The 16,993-nt window shown below is 41.1% G+C and overlaps 2 protein-coding genes across 3 annotated transcripts; both read left to right on the top strand.

Moving 5' to 3' along the window:
- Positions 1-2,524: 2,524 nt before the first annotated feature.
- hoxa2b (homeobox A2b) lies at positions 2,525-4,277 on the top strand. The gene is made up of 2 exons (XM_069139570.1): positions 2,525-2,950; positions 3,421-4,277. Exons 1-2 carry the CDS (start codon positions 2,587-2,589, stop codon positions 4,086-4,088), a joined length of 1,032 nt encoding a protein of 343 aa, XP_068995671.1. The 5' UTR covers positions 2,525-2,586; the 3' UTR covers positions 4,089-4,277.
- Positions 4,278-7,458: 3,181 nt separating this feature from the next.
- On the top strand, positions 7,459-15,914 carry skap2 (src kinase associated phosphoprotein 2). 2 transcript variants are annotated; one of them, XM_069139558.1, is made up of 12 exons: positions 7,459-7,543; positions 7,923-8,028; positions 8,149-8,174; positions 8,506-8,604; positions 9,387-9,467; positions 9,864-9,947; positions 10,116-10,240; positions 10,614-10,677; positions 10,940-11,062; positions 11,266-11,340; positions 12,185-12,297; positions 15,488-15,914. In XM_069139558.1, the coding sequence occupies exons 1-12, from the start codon at positions 7,504-7,506 to the stop codon at positions 15,578-15,580; spliced, it is 1,029 nt and encodes a 342-aa protein (XP_068995659.1). In that variant the 5' UTR covers positions 7,459-7,503; the 3' UTR covers positions 15,581-15,914. The 2 variants fall into 2 exon arrangements, with proteins under 2 accessions (XP_068995659.1, XP_068995650.1); XM_069139549.1 differs by having other exon boundaries at positions 8,503-8,604.
- The last annotated feature ends 1,079 nt before the right edge of the window (positions 15,915-16,993 follow it).

Genomic DNA, 16,993 nt, shown 5'->3' with positions numbered 1-16,993 from the left:
ATTAATTCATCCTCTGGATTGTGCAAAACTTGCGATATATATTACAAATGTAATAAACTTTGCAGTTCAAATTATTTCATATTAAATGAGACATTTGTACACACATAAAAAAAAAAACAACAACAACAGACGCACACTGTAATTGCTCAGTTATTTATTGTTTCGTCAGCTTGAACATTTGCATCACATTCACCAAATGAAAAGAACATATGCGCCGGTAAATCGCAGCTGAAATATTTTCTCTTTAAAAACAATTCGTCGGTGGTCGCAGGTTCGGCCTATAGCTGCTTGCCTCCCAGATGTCTCGCGTAGTTCTCCGAACAGACGGGAAACGTGCCTCTGTGTTCACAGCTCATCCAGACACCGTCGTCTTGTCTCTATTCGTTCAAATCAAGCAGCAGCTAAATGTGGCTTCATATCAAGTCAAAGCTCTGACCAACAAGAACATAAATCCACATTTTTGTTGCAATTTGAAATGCAAAATATGTTCAAGCAGCATGCAGTGTTTATATTTTACTGTATCAAATATTGCAGGCGTTTATTTTTTGGAGAAGGCTCCTTGTTCTTTCATTGTTTCCTTACTTAAATGTGCTAATGCAAATACATATTAAGATAAACTTTCATTTTACGCATATTGTAATGAAAAGAATGAACACAATAATGGTTATTTTATACAGTTATTTTCAGAAAAAAGGATCAAATCTGAGGAGTTACACAGACGAAATTCTTTTAATTTCAGGTAAATACTTAAATGTATTTCTAAGTCATCAAAATGCAATTTATTTTCCGTTTTTATAGCCTTATAATGACTATATTGTGGTAATACTCTTTTACAAAACCTCTCTCATATTCAGCATGCATGCTTGCAAACAATAATTGTTAAACATGTACTATTAAATGCAGACAAATCAAGTGCTTCAAGCAAGCAGCTGGATTATTTTAGAAGCTGAAGAGGCCCGAGAAAGACTTCAGGGAGTCAGACAGAGAGAAAGGTATGGCAGTGAATGGGATTTCTCCTGAATGCCAACACCCACTCACCTCAGTCAACAATTGATCCTATGAAAAAGCTGCTCCGTTCGTTTCTATACCTTTAACCCAGTCCAGTTCTCTCCTCTGTCCCTTTTTGTGCCAGTATTAGTCCTTTTTTTAGCATTCGAAAAACGGCGAAAAATCCACGTAAAGAGTGTATTTACGTGGATTTCTCATGTATTAATCAAGTGATTGCGCAAAAAAAAAATCTTTGCGCGGAAAATGGTAGTGCTTTTCATCCGTGCTTTCAAAGAAAAATCCCAAACTCTCAAAATTGAAAACTCATCCTACAGCCTACAGAGAGGTTCTCCTCTTCCTGGCCATGTATGATCTCGGGAAGTGTTAGATGGCTTAAATGTGTTCTTAGGGCAGGGAGCTGTCAGACCTTTTGGCGAGAAAGATTGATCACACACAGGCTACCAGGGCTCTTTGTTTAGAGCCTGAGCAATAAACAGTCATCAGATCCCCACCTTTCTTAAGCTTCACACTGCAGTGGCAAATCATCTCTACTCTCCGCTGTGCTAGAACCAATAATGCTGAAGTGTATGGATGATGGCTTAGGTCAACAGATCCCTAAATGAAATTGGATGTAGGGCAGGGAGCTATAAACTGTAAAATGGTGACAAATGCCTGTTAAATAACGCAGCTGCTTTCTTACATTGACACAAAATATTGCTTGTACATCAGACTTCCTGATATTCAATGATTCAGTGCTAAAACTGCCTATAAAAACACAATATATTTGACGGTTTAGATCATTTGGGAGCAAACTGTGCCAACATTTGATCAATGCAATATCACACTTAAAGCTACTAAAAATGTATCTCTGTCTCTATTGCTGTCTCTCTTTGCATGTTGTGTGTTTGGGGGAGGGGTGAATGCGTCTGGTGCAGCTTTCCTCTCCAATCATAAAAAAATCTCTCTCCAGATTAACGCCTTGGACCCTGATAACGACTGTGGGCGTCGAGGCATTATCACACTCAAATGTGACTGCTGACATGATTTGTGGAGAAATAAATGCACATAAGGAAATGCACGCGCGCCGCAGCTCACATAGCCAACGCGCGCACTCCCTTGGCACACTGCCGTGGACGCGCAAAAGAACAGGACACGAGTTTTAGGTGCATTTTGAGACTGGGGGGAGTTGGAATGGTGGGTTGGGGTGTGGTAGTAGTGTGTGTGTGTGTGTGTGTGGGGGGGGGGGGGGGGGGGGGGGGCAATGGTGAACAAACTGACCCAAAAAAATGTGTAAATAAAGCAACCCCTACCCCCGGAATGAGGCGTTACCCCTCCGACTTTCTCGATCAATCACAGGGGACAGTGGCTTCTTTTGATAAAAACCCTAAATTGTCATTGGGCAGATGCAATCATGTGACAAGCAGCACGGTCTAATTCCGACCATGTCCTCATGAAAGCAATACTTTATGGCAGAGAGGTCTCCATACGACTATAAGCAGTTAAGTAGTTTATGAAAATAAACTGCTTATTAATTTGGATGATTTCTGCCTCCTCTGCATTAACTCAGAATCAGCGAGCTTTCAAGACAAGAAGGAGGAGATGAATTACGAATTTGGGCGAGAAAGTGGTTTCATCAACAGCCAGCCGTCGCTCGCTGAGTGCCTGACATCTTTCACTAACCCTGTCGGTGATGCATTTCAAAGTTCATCAATCAAGAGCTCAGCGCTTTCACAGTCGACACTGATTCCTCCTCCTTTTGAGCAGACCATCCCGGGCCTGAGCCCCTGCGTCCACCCACGCCACAGCCGCTCCAAGCAGGCTCTGAAAGGCTGCAGCCCGCCGCAGGTTGCGTCCCTACCCCCGGAGTACCCGTGGATGAAGGAGAAGAAAAGCATAAAGAGGAACCAGGCTGCTTCTGCTGCGACACCGACCGACTCCTCACCGCTCTACTTCTCCCCCCAAGGCAAGACATGATGATTAATAACCTCCATGCTAAAGGCTCCTCATTGTCTGAGGATTCCCTTCTGCAAGGAGCTGCATCCCGGGCCTTGTGCAACGTAGGCGTCCCTTCAAGCCAGTATAGGATTTTGATTTAAGCATGCTTAATCTCATCAAGTAACGCACTGACTTGTGATGCAGTGTAAGAGTGTTAATGTTTGACAGTAATGGAGAGTGATAGATTATTCTTACACGGGCCAGCAGCTGGCATGTTCATTAATCTTCACCCTACGTCCTGTCCTGTCCACGCAGACCCATCATATTCTGCCTAGGGCCCATAAATCTTCCCAGAGCCGGTGCTTGCTTGCCACAAGTTTCACCCAACAGAGCTAATTTTGCCCCACATTGAACAGTGTTACCATTTTTATTTTTGTTTGCCAGCCTTTCTGTGATTAAAAACAAATAATATTTGGTTTATTTTTTCAGGTTCACCAGAGGCAGCCGAGAGTGGTGTTGGCGGTGCAGGGGCATCCAGGAGGCTGAGGACTGCGTACACCAACACCCAACTTCTGGAGCTGGAGAAGGAGTTTCACTTTAACAAATACCTGTGCAGACCCAGGCGAGTGGAAATAGCTGCGTTGTTGGATTTAACCGAGAAGCAGGTGAAAGTGTGGTTTCAGAACAGGCGGATGAAGCACAAAAGGCAGACTCACTGCAAGGAGAACCGGGACAGTGAGGGGAAGTACGCGTGCCTGGACGACGGCCCGGAGGACGAGTTCGAGCAGGCGGCGGACAGCAGCGCCGCCGGGACGCTTCTGGAGAGGGAGAGGTATTTTAACCAAAATACCTTGACTTCACAACCGTGTCAGAACGGACACAATGGGGAGAACCAAAGCCCTTTGAGCAGCAATGAGAAAAATCTGAAACATTTTCCTAACCCGACACCCACTGCTCCTATCTGCGTGTCAACAATAGGCCCGGACAATGATAATTCCCCGGGCCTGGACGTCTCTTTGCAGGATTTCCACGTATTCTCATACCCGTCTTCTTTCTCACCGACTTTGTCAGATTTAACACAAAGTCCTCCGCCTTTAGCAGCCGAAACTTTCGACCTATTTTCAGAAACACTCACAACAATCGACCTGCAAAACCTGAGCTATTGAAACGTTTCGAAATGTTTTATTTTAATTCTTATTTCCAGTCTTTGTACTAAATTTTAGCGTGAAGGGAAAATTAATAGATCTCACAAATAAGGTAAGTTAAAGTGCAAAAAGCAAAGCTACTGTTTTGCCTATAGGATGGACTGTTTACTGCAATAGGCTTCTAGAGGACATTACACATTTATTTTTATATGGATTTCAACTAAATTGAGCACAATATTTTTCTTGAAATAAAATTTTACATTGATTGGAATCAGCCGCGCTATTGTCTTATTTCACAAGAAGCAAGTTTGGAAAGCTCATTGATTTATACTTTAAAACATAAAAATACGCTTTAGAATACGAGGCATAAAGAAATTAATTATCTGAGAAGCCAAATAGTTTTTACGGTATCAAGATATGGAGAGTATGTGGTTTAATATAAACAAGATGCCCACTTTTATATTTAAACTATCCCAAACAATAATTATCCAAGGGATGCACAGAAAGCAGAAACACAACATGTGTATATATATAATTACATCCCTTCGTTTTCATGGGTTTAGTTGACAGACTTTTCCAAACTGACCGTGGTTCTGGTTTAATCTTTATCAGGACAAAAAAAAAAAAAAAAAAAAAAAAAAGAGTGGGGATTCGTCACCTCTGCATGTTTAAACCAAGAGAACCAAAATTCACAAGTGAAAATTGCCTGCTATGAGTCCCAGGCCAAAAGCTATGACTTTCCTTGGCTTTCTAATTAAATTTTATTGCCAATAAAACTCACAGGACTGAGGGTGCTTGTTTATTGCGTGATCCGCAATGTAATACAACCTCTTTGAATTAAGAATCGCGCCTTGGCCCCATTGTAGTTTTCAAAACTATTAATGATTTAAAATTATATGGGATTCACTTAAAGCAGCAGACGTGGGTCACTGTTTTCAAATCGACATTTATACAATTTATTAAAATAACTGCTTTGTGGGCGAACTAATAGAAATCGACCATGGTCAGATATTAGTCAAACAACAGGATGTATTTGTTTATTTGTTCCATTCATTTTAACTAAATCGTTATTAAATCTAGGTACATTTATATTAATCTGTAGCAAACGTGAGTTGTACCTTTTCTCCTTCCCATTTGCTGCTAAAGGAATTTTTCACACCGACCAGTTGATCCTCAGCTCGACACATAGACCGTTTAACACAATTCAACAGAAGTTGTTTTTATTTATGATGTATTAGGCTATTTAATGTTTACGGGAGAAGACTTGTGGAAAAACCAAAGCTGTTATTTCAGGAATCACAACATTAACAATCACACTGATGATTTATTCTGAACAGAGTCTGCAGCCATTTATCTCTGCACTCAGTGGTGGTGCATGTTCTCAGGGCTGGACTGCTGGGCTAAGAGCCTCACGGCAATAATAAAAAAAAGAAAGAAAGTGAATTGAGGTGGTGAACTGCTGTTCCTACTGAAAATGGCTACAAGTGATGCATAATTTGAATTCAAGGCCATAGTAGCCTCATAGAAAATCCAACAGGCACAGAGACAGTCAGATTTTAGTTGAAACCAGTGAGGTCACTCTACTGGGACCACGCTGTGCCGGCAGTACTTTGAACCAGCCACATCTCCTATTTTGGTCATTAAGAAAACAACAACAACAACAACAACAACAACTCTGGTTTCCCATGCTTAATTAAATTTTCAATCTCACAAAATAAAGGAAAAATATCTGCTGCATCTTATTTTCTTCACTCAAAAAAAAAAATCCCTTCACTGCAAAAAATAAATTATAAATTCAACTGCTTTAATTAGATTATAATACGTTGCACTTTACGGGAAGCTAAGCAACACAGCATCAACATGCAGAAAGCGGATTACAAACCAATGAGTCTGATGAAGGGAGGTGTTTTTGAAGCAAGTAGATGAAGCTTTATTGGAAACTGAATACAACTCTACACCAGTAGATCCCTCCCACCACGCGCACACACACACACACACACACACACACACACACACACACACACACACACACACACACACACACACACACACACACAGAGAGAGAGAGAGAGAGAGAGAGTTCACAGGTCAAGCTGGCTCTCCTCTCTGCCCCAAGCAGGGAAGAACTACTGCCAGGTCAGAAGGGGGTCAGGTTTTGAATGACTACAGAGCCTTGTGTCACATGAGGAATGTATTGGCCACTCAGATAAGGCTAAACAGGAAGTGACGTCAGAAAATGTTTGCATGAAACAACCATGGAAGAGCAGACTATGATCTGAGGTTAAAATTTGCATTACTAGAAGTGATGAATGAGATTATATCACATAGTGACCTCAAGAAAATATTAGTATTAATAGCAGTGTGATTTTATGACAAATCCATAACATTTTAATGCGACAAAACAAAAGTAATGCCAAATGCATCACTGCATGCTTTGTATGATTTAGGCTATTATGTATCTTTGGATTAAAACCCATATTATCCTCATTGTTTAGGGACTGAAGTAATAAATAAAACATTCCTACACAGAGTCTTTGTGTCTGGCAGTCGATTGGACAAACATTGTCCAACACCTGCGGCTACAGTAAAATCTGAAACTCTTCACAAAGCCCTGCCAGAGCTGCACTGACATTTCTGGCTCATTTGTCCACAACAACAGGCTTCACAGTTCAAAGGCTGTCTTTCAACCTGGATTGGGTAATACCGCTTGTCAAAAGATGACTAGTAAATGACTGACATCTTTGTAAACAATATGACAAAAAGCTATTTTCCTTCAATGCTCCAGGAGCCACAGGCTTCACTTCATGTAAGGAGTGAGGTGTACTCTTTCCAGCACTGGTTCATTTGTTGCATCAGATAAAATGAAAATTATTTTGCTAATACATGTGATTTAGGCAACAGAAGCAGCACAGACTCTCCGAACCATCTTGACTGTAAAAAGATCTGGCAGAGAAACATGAGCAGTATTATATAATTGAGTTTTCAACTATTAATGATCCCTGTTTAGATTTACAGTGTTGACATATTCATAAACTGAAAGTGCTTACATCATTGTAAACAAAAGAGATCCCCCTAATGTGTCGAGTGAGTCAGTCAGAGCCAGCACACTGAAGTGCCAAAGAAACACTATGTGGAATCAATCAAAAAATATGATCATCGTGTAATGCTTGGGCTTTATCATTCAGTAAAGACCCGGAGCTCCATTAAAGCATCAACTCCCTGTCTTCAGTGGCAGTCAAAAACATAAAGACCAATAAACGTCAGCGTGGATGCTGAACAGCACGCGGGTTTGGCTGTCCTTCGGCGGAACTGTGTGCCCACTGCTAAATAATTGACAGATTAACTTCCGTATCTCTGAGCCTGAACTGCTTCCGTATCATGTGAAGTTTTGCCCTGCCGGACAGTCCATCGCTTCAGGCTACAAACTCTGGACACAATGCGTACGATCCCCGAGGAGTTGACGACGCTTGTTTCAGGTAAAACATCGACACGACGTGGTCTGTTTGTACACGCTGGTTGGTTTCCGTATTCTTTTAAAGGCTTTTTTTTTTAAAAAATATTTTTTTTACTTAGTTCAGTTTCTAACAGACCGTTTTGTAAAAGAGGAAGCACAGACTCGACATGGATGCCGTTTCTTTCATTCGCATGTAAACAACACACTGCTTTGCTTTTATTTCATTCAAAAACTGCAGTTCACACCTGATACTATCAAACAATGAGTCTGAACGGATGTTTTGTGTTTACTGTTGTGCTTCGGAAATGCAGCAGGACCTCCACCACTGGGCCAGTATAGTCCGCCAAAAATAACCCTTCACTATCAGACTGTATGAATGTTTTACCTGATATTTTGTTCAGATCTGGAACATTATCTCTGCAATGGATTGAAAGGAGAAAGTTTAAGCAAGAAGGCTAAGGAGAAGAGGGACATTTTCATCAAACGACTCAAAGAGGTCAAGCTAAGGTATGTCTGTGTGCACCGCACATCTAACATTTCCTGTTTGGAAGTTTATAGATCTCGTTTGTTTAAAATTCTATTTGCTGAAGCAAAACTTTAAAGCTGAATTTACTGTCTCCCCAACAGTTTCCCACATGATTTCAAGGACAAAAGTGAGTGTTTCTCTTTGATTAATGATCCTGCCGGTTTATGTTTAAAACTGTTGCCCCCAGCTTGGGGGGGACAGGACCCGCACAAAAGGGTTACTCGAGGATTACAAATGTAGAAAGTAAAACATAACGCTGCACAAAATTCAGATTTTTTTTTTTTTTTTTTTTTGGGTGGGGGGGGCTTTTAAAACATGCAGACAGTGTTAAAAAGGGGAAAATCAGTCTTCAAAATAACTGTGCACACCTCCATAGATACACACAACAGGTGGGGGATCACTGTATTACACCATGGTTTGCACCATCACTACACAGCTCCCTCTGTTTACTCCAGTAGGCGGAGATGACTCTGACGATGAGGAGGAAGTTGACAGCAACAATGACGGTGGGTCGCTTCAGTCAGAGCGCATGGACAAGGATGAAGAGACTTGTGAAGGTAAGCCACAAGCACTTAGCAGACGTCCAGATTTGACTCGCTAACTGCTCACAAGGCTGTGGATTAACGTATTAAAACCTGGGTCTTGGTAGGAAAATATCCAGATCTCTGCTCCTCGGAGAAAGTGACTTTGAGTGACACAATGAGGGAGAGATTCCTACTGTAACTTGGCAACACACTTGGGAAGCAATTTGGGGGCACAACTGCTACTCCCACCCCCTCCCTCACCCCATCCCTTTGACAGCTAGAGCATGCTTTATTGCTCTCAGCCACAGGCTGGGGACTGAAAATTACTGCCATGGCTGTAGTTTGTGGAGAGAAAAAAAACATTCCCCCAATGTACAGTAGCTTTAATCCAATCTCCTCCATCATGGCAATCTATGAAATATTTTGTATTTACATTTTTGTTTAAATAGTATTAGGGAAGTCCTTGTGAAATGGTGATTAGGGGACTGGGGGTTTATGGGGTGTAAGCAGCTGCCAGTTTTATGGCTGCTCTTTCACACAAAGCAACTTTGACACAGCATTTGAACATTTGCACTGAAGTTGCACGCTGCAAAGGAAACCTCCTCCAGTGAGAAGCCAAACATCTCCTTGTGGAGCCTTTATAGCTTTCGCTATCAATTTTGCTATCAATTAAACAAATATATGATGACAAAGCTTGTCCAGAAACCCACGTAGACATGTGTGCAAAGTAAAAACAATTTTAGAGGACACTGTGAGAATAATGATATGAGAACATTAAGGTTCATTTCTTTGGCTTTCCTTAACTCTTTTTGCAGGTGCCCAGCAGTCCCCACCCGTGGCGGCTCAGGACCTGTTGTCCGTCTTTAAAGCAGGATATCTTGAGAAACGCAGAAAGGGTTGGTACTTTACTAAATAAATACACATTACACTGTTTTTTTTGGAGGCAGGGATCCCTAATTGAAAAAGAACTTACCTGCATCCTGAAATGTGAAAGTTGTCAAAAAAACATGTTGATGCAGTGTTTGAACTTGCAAGGTCAAATTTGAACAAAAGGAGGCTACTTATGTAGACATGGAATTACAGCTCTTTGGAGAAGCTTGCATGGTACTAAATAACACCCTAACTGCTAAATTGGTGATACATTACACATAAAATCAGGAATGTAGCTCATACAAGACATGTGATGCACATTTTGTCATCCACATACAATGTACAGTTGTATTAACCCTGAGAAATAGCCCCAAAAATCATCTAAACTTTTCTGGGTTTCTATTTGTTGTTTGGATTAACAGATCACAGCTTCTTTGGGACTGAGTGGCAGAAGAGATGGTGTGCTCTAAGCAATCAAATCTTCTACTATTATGGCAGTGAAAAAGGTAATTCTGTTTTTTTTCTAATTTCACCCCAGTTTTTCAGTCAATAATGAATCACATACTGTCTGAGAAAACTTCAAAGTGAGTGGATTGTTTCACAGGTTTTGACAGTGTCTTTGCACTTGTTGTATATGAACCATTAATGATGATGTTTAAATTTTCTTTAACCAGACAAGCAGCAGAAGGGCGAGTTCAGTATTGATGGGTACACTGTCAAAATGAACAACAGCTTACGGAAAGACTCAAAGAAAGACTGTTGCTTTGAAATTTCAGCTCCAGACAAGCGACTCTATCAGGTACACTTGTCTCTTGATGATGACTCGAGTGTCTTTGAGTCATTGCTGCGTTAAATGTACTTCCTAAATTGCCAAACAAATGTGAACTTGAGACCTGACATTTTTTAAACCGTGGCTTGGTGTGCGTGTACTTTCACTTCAGTAAATCTTTATTTTTAAAACCTTTTCATTCATTTGACACTGCTGCCTTTGCAATGGCTCAACCTGACGCGCATATTTAAAAAGTCTAAATGAGTGTATCTAACATTCAGGCTCTTCCATGTGGAACATTTTACTATGCATAAATGCAGTATTATTTGTTTATGTTAATTAATATATGGAGACTACTTATTGCACTGACTACAGTTTTCATTTCTCTCCCCTTTCATCACAGTTTTGTGCGTCATCGACGAGAGAGGCGGAGGAATGGGTGAAACAGATAGACTTTGTTTTGAGAGGTTTGAGCTTTTCCAATTATAAGAACACTTTATTCTATATAGAATATATATATTCCAGAATATATATATTCTATATACTTCTATAATGTCAGTAGCACAGACTTTTGTTTCTTCATGACCAAAAAGCCAAATATGAACAAACGTCTCTTAATATTATCACTGAATAGTGTGTGTGTGTGTGTGTGTCTGTGAAAGTATTCAAACACATCATCATTTAATGTGTATAGGTACGAGACCAACATCATACTCTCCCTTTATGTAGATATGTCAGGCATCATCCCCGAAGATGAAGAGGAGGAACAGGGAATGTACGATGATGTTGGACATATAGGGGATGTACCTGAGTCCGAGCCGATCGATGAAGACATCTATGAAGAGCTCCCAGGTTCGACCACATATTGGTCAAATTGGATTACTATTAACCTCTGCCCTGCTACAGGACATGAACAAACTACCCTTTTGTCTTTGATGTGGTTTAGTGTTTTGTTTTTTTCTCGTCTTTGCACCATTTGATATTTACAGTATCTGTCCACTACTTGGAGAGAGATCTGTAAGAACTAATCCATCAATATTGTCTTGTTTCTCCAGACGACGAAATTCCCACTCCAGCAAAGCCTCCTCCAAAGGTCGAGCCATCAAGCAAACCCACTCTTCCTGCTGCAGGTACCTAGGGCTGACATTTGTGTGTCGTTCAATTGTGTACTAATTAGTACTTTTTACTTTCACTGCAGATACATGAGCTATGAAGAGACTGTGATCAACAAATAATCATTCAGTCTTCTGTCACACTTTGTTTTTTTTTGTCAACCCTCTAAACCCTATTTGAGAAGAAGAAGTGACATGTACAGAGGAAGTTACTGTGAATAAATGCAACTGAAACTTAACACAACATTGGAAATAACTTGAACCAAATTGGCTAACTTCCTTTTACGATAAATAGCATGTTACACTTTTTTAAGTGCAAAAGTACTTGCCTGCAGAAATATCTATCTGGCTACTGTGTGTATGTAAACACTCTAACGATGAACAAAACTCAAAATGGCCCCTCTTCAAGTAACTAAATTGTGTGAAAAATGGACACACCAGCTACAAAGACAAAAGCTGTATCCTATTTACATGCTACAAAATAATTCTTTTGAGTATATTGCATATTAAATGTTGTTGTTTTTTAAGGTCTTTTTTTAGTTTTTTTTTTTTTTAGGTATTTCACCACTGAACTATCCCTGTCCCTGGCCTCTCTATTTTTCTTTGTGCATTACTTTGTGTGAAAATAGTGTCAGCAGCACACTCGCATATGGTTTAGAATTAGTATTTAGTATGGAACTGGGACACAGCTACTGTTTTGCCTCCATCTAATGCTGCTGTCGGCTCTCCATTGCCTCCTGTTGGTTCTACTCCACACTCACATTCATTGGTGTGTCTGAACTGTGGACCTGCAGTCATTACGCTCAGGAGAAAATAAAAAAACCTATCTGTTATCACCCTATTGCCCATTTTCTCCCTGCAGCTGATAAGAGCAAAGACTACCAGAACCACTACCAGGGCTTATGGGACTGTGCAGGGGACCACCCAGATGAGCTGTCCTTCAAACGTGGAGATGCCATCTACATCCTGAGCAAGGTATGGGGAGGGGAACCCTGGTTGTCAGAGGTAAAATGTTGATTTGTCCCTGTGTGAGTGCACTGATGCACTGTAAAGTCAGGATTCACTCAAACACAACTGTACTGCAAAGGTTTGAGATGACGTTTGCTGTCACAGTTGTTCGGCTGGTTTCAGACCACCTAAAGTGAATTATTTCTTGGCCCTTAGAGGAACTGACTATTCAGAGACTTTACTGGCAGTGCCTGGCCCACCGCCTGGAGGTGGATGGCTGATGGTAAGAGGCAGACTGGGCTAGGTTCTTTCTCTGGCACTCTGATGGGGATTAGTTGTGTCACAACGGAAACCGTTTTAGTGCTGTTGGCCGAGGCTGGGCTTCGCTGGCACACGGCGCCATTCCATCACTTCCATCTGGACTGTTTCAGCACGCTGTCGCTGCTGCCATGCCAGGCGGTGAGCAGCCCTCAGCCCACACACCTCTCAGACATCTCCCCTCACCTCGCCAAATAGGAATGTGTGTTCTCAGGAAACCCAGGCTTAGTCCGCCACTCCATTCAGAGCAGGTGAGGACGTGTAGTGGACGCACAATTTCCGAGGCTTTTCAGCTAGGCACGGGTGGGAGAACTGAGGGGCTGTTCTTTACCTTTATTATGTGACTAAACAGGAGCCCTTTTGTACTTAACTGGTTTATATGAACGCAGAATTGGATTTTGTTGTGATACATTTAACAAGCTTTTTTAACATCAGACAGAAAATTAGTTGTGGAATTTTTTTTTTTTTTTTTTTTTTTTTTTTTACAAATGCAGGTCTAAACCAGTGGTTTACCAATTTTTTTTTTAAATGTGCTCCATGTAGACAGGCTGTATTTCCTGTCTGGCTTGGTTTCTATGGGGCATGGAGTCAACTGAGACAGAATGTTGCTATTTGGCCAAGTCCCTTTTCAAATTCAAGTCTGCCATCTAGTGGCACCTAAAAACAAAGAAGGTGCTCAGAACTGTTATGCCTACACTAAATTGATCAGAGGTACACCAAGAAAATGCCTTCATTCTGCCACTTTATATGTATTTATATGCCCCTTAATTGTAATGTAAAAACTGAACTTCCTATTCATTTATTAACATTGGAAAAAAAACCCTGTCATTTTCATTATCACTTATTTCTGGATGTACTAAATGCAATAAAATAATGAATGCCTTCACAGAGGTGTCAGACATGGCATCTTCACTTTTTGTACTACCAACAGTACAAAATCCAAATAGAAAGGCACCAGATTTTCACATTTGAGAGGCAGGAAGCACCAAATATTTGATGTCTCTGTTCAATAAATTAAATTAGAGAATAATGACTTATCTCAATCGCTAATTTTCTGTTGACCAATCAAATTATTGTTCCTTCAGCACTAATGACTAATGGAAAGACCCAAATGCACAAAGCAGACAGACCTATCAATACCCATTGACCAAATGCCGGTTTATTACTCCTCCTTGGTGTGTGGAAAAGGACCAAGACTCAAGTTGCCCTTTCACTTAGACTGGGAGTGCCATTAGCTGAAACCTTGGTGTTGGGGGTTGTGGCCTGCTGCGAGGGCAATGACCATAAAACCTGTCTGGACTACAGCAGCCAGCTGCAGCTAAAGGGACAGCCGACTCCTTCCACCCCCCCACCCCCTCCATCACTCCCTCCTCCACCATTCTCCTTTCTCCGTCTTCTGTGCATCCCTCCCCCATTCCACAGCCCAGAAATAGCTGTAGTGTTACAGCTGTGAGACCCCCCAGTCAGGACCTGGGCGCTGATTATAAGGCCTGACTGAGGGAGAGTGTGTTGTCCGGATATGCTACACGCCCCCACACACTCCCCTCACACACACACACACACACACACACACACACACACACACACACACACCCAACCCCCCCCCCCCCCCCCCCCCCCCCCCCGCTGCAGTGAAAAACTAATCGAAAGATGTAATGGTTTGACTTAAAAGATAATATAATGTTTCTGTAGGTTGTTTCACCGTATCGTTGTTTTACAGTTTACACCAGGAGCCTTTCATTTGGTTCATGTAATAAAACTACAGGAAAGTGGTTTCAGCCAGCTTAGACTATTTGTGTTAATGTGTGTGTTGTCACAGTGTGTGGTGTCATTAGTCATCCACAGTCCTGCATATGTGTTCTCATGTTGTGTCCAGCACTCACTCAAGCGTGACTTATTTGTCAGCCAGCCAACTACACAATGAGGTGTTGCTGCTTTCAAAGGCGAGCGGCAGGAAGTCATAATGTGCACACACACACACTCTTACACACATTACATGTCAGCCTGCTGTGTTATCCTCCAGGGGCCTGTGATGAAATGCCATTTTCATCATGTGACACGTTAAAAAACATGAATGTGTTTCTTGTAGTTGTATATATGATGTTTAATTTGCAATTCATAATTGAAATGTTTTAATAACTTTTCTTGTGTTGATATCATCTGGCTTTGGAGTTGTGACACTGCCAGTAAGTCAAGTGCCTCTTTATCTAACATGATGAATGGTCCATCACCAGACAACTGTCAATGTTTAGCCCTCTGTGCTATTATTTTTTTAATCTTCCTGTGTCTAATACTACCGTATGATTGCTTGCATCCATTACCCTGGCTTGGGAATAACTGGACACAGATGTGGCCCCTCTTTGTCCCCGAGTCCTGGCTCAAATTTAAAACATTGTGGAGGTCCGTCTTCCTTCAGCCTTGTCAGAACGTGATCTCCACCATTGATTCATGTCCTGGGAACACTTTGATGCGAGGTCAGGCTCTTGTCCAAAGAGAGAGAGAGAAGGAGAGGGAGAGGGTTACTCTTTTCTTGCCTCAGATCTCTCCTCACAGTGTCCTCCTTGCATTTCAGCATGCTGACAGCCATTTGGAGCTATTACTTGTCGTCCTGTGACAGATTTATGTGTGATGTGCTCTGTGCACACTGAGGTTTCTGTTTGGACTGGAGGGAAGTGTCTATGTAGTCTGGGAGATGACACCAGGTAGAGAGGCAGGCCACAAAACAGGTAGTGTAAAGTTGTAGATCAGACATAGTTGTTGTGGAGCAAACAGATTCAGATTTTATTAATGGATTTCGATGAAGAAAGTAATAAGTGTCAGATGTCCAGCTGGTTGTCTTTGGTAAATAATAACCCAAATATTGTTATTCTTTCCTTCTCTCTGCTTCTCTTGTGTCCAGGAGTACCAGAACTTTGGCTGGTGGGTTGGAGAGAAGAGTGGAGCTGTAGGTATTGTTCCCAAAGACTACCTGACAGAGCTGTACGCTCTGTAAACGGGCTGCACGTTTTGTTTTTTTCACTTGTTTGCTCAGTATAGAAATTCAGAAGCTAAAAATATACACTTGGAATAAATCCATTGTAATTTCTTTGGTACTCTGTATCATTTTCAGGAACATTCTCTCCTATATCCATTGTAAAAGATAAATAATTCAATGAACAGATTTTCATTTGACTGTATTACATTTGAGTATTTTTTATAGTGTATCTGAACTTTGGGATGCTTGTTTGTATTTATTTCTGTTCAAGTTACATTTTTTTTACACCATTTCATAGACTGCTTTTGACTAATTTGATGTTTACAAATGGCAAATTTATTAAAGATATGTTGTATCAAATAATTCTGTATTGGTTAATCTGTTAGTTAAACCACAAGGTGGCAATAGAGTCCCTTTAAAGGTCATAGATGACATCTGTGACAAAGATGCTGGAGGCAGGAATAACCACATGGCAATTTCTTTGCTGCTTTAGGACACAAATCTTGACCTGATGTTTACAGATCCAAACTAATGATGACAGCTATTATGAGATGAGAGGAAGAAGGTTAACAGCAGAAATTAATTTAGATATCACTTTGATGGATGTTCATCGTAGTTTTTAATGGGAAGAAACCTTTAAAATGCCTAGAAATAAGAAATTAGTGCATTTATCAATACGATTTTAGCTTGACTACTGAATCACATTATTTTCCTGCTCTGATGCAGTTTGGCCACTGTGCATTTTAGAGTTATTAAAACCTATGTGGTCACTAAATGCATGTACATAACCTCCACATCAAATAGCTACAAATTAATTTATTTGTTTTCAAAAATGACTTTATTTATCTGGTCAGCACTTTTGTTTCAAGCTTCAAAGGGACACTTTTTTTTTTTATGGCACCTGAGAGACTTTGCTGGGCAGAGGATTGCAGCGTGGCAGATGGTTGGTTGTGCTGCATGCCTGAGTGAAACGGCTGAGGTGCACTAATAAGACAGCCACCCACACAGATAGCAGGGACGCTTATTGCCCTCCGAGGGGCTGTTTGACAGCAGGCGAGGTAGTGTTAGCTGGGCATATCACACTGAGGTTACATACATACTGTATGTATCTTTTTACAGTCTCCTCAGTGAAATACCAACACTGTGATACAATTTTATATATCAGGATAGTGTGCTCATCTTTGGTTGGATACAGACAAAGTGGCCTCTTCAAGGTTTTTCAAGGTTGTGATAAAATGGGAAGGAAAAATGCACTCATTAACCAATAACTCACTGTATCTTTGTCTCCCTCATCCCTCTATTTTTTTTCTTGCTCCTGTCTCTCTGCTTTGTTCCTGTTGAGTGATGAGCTAGTCCTCTGTCCTCTGGGTGACATTCAAAGCCAACATAAATCCTGCTCTTTACGGTATAGTGCAGCGATAAAACTTCTCT

This window comes from Embiotoca jacksoni, unplaced genomic scaffold, assembly GCF_022577435.1.
Source record: "Embiotoca jacksoni isolate LCO1_2020_lvr unplaced genomic scaffold, fEmbJac1.0.p SCAF_11, whole genome shotgun sequence".
NCBI classification, from domain to species: domain Eukaryota; kingdom Metazoa; phylum Chordata; class Actinopteri; family Embiotocidae; genus Embiotoca; species Embiotoca jacksoni.
This window is presented reverse-complemented; position numbering and strand designations above follow the sequence as displayed.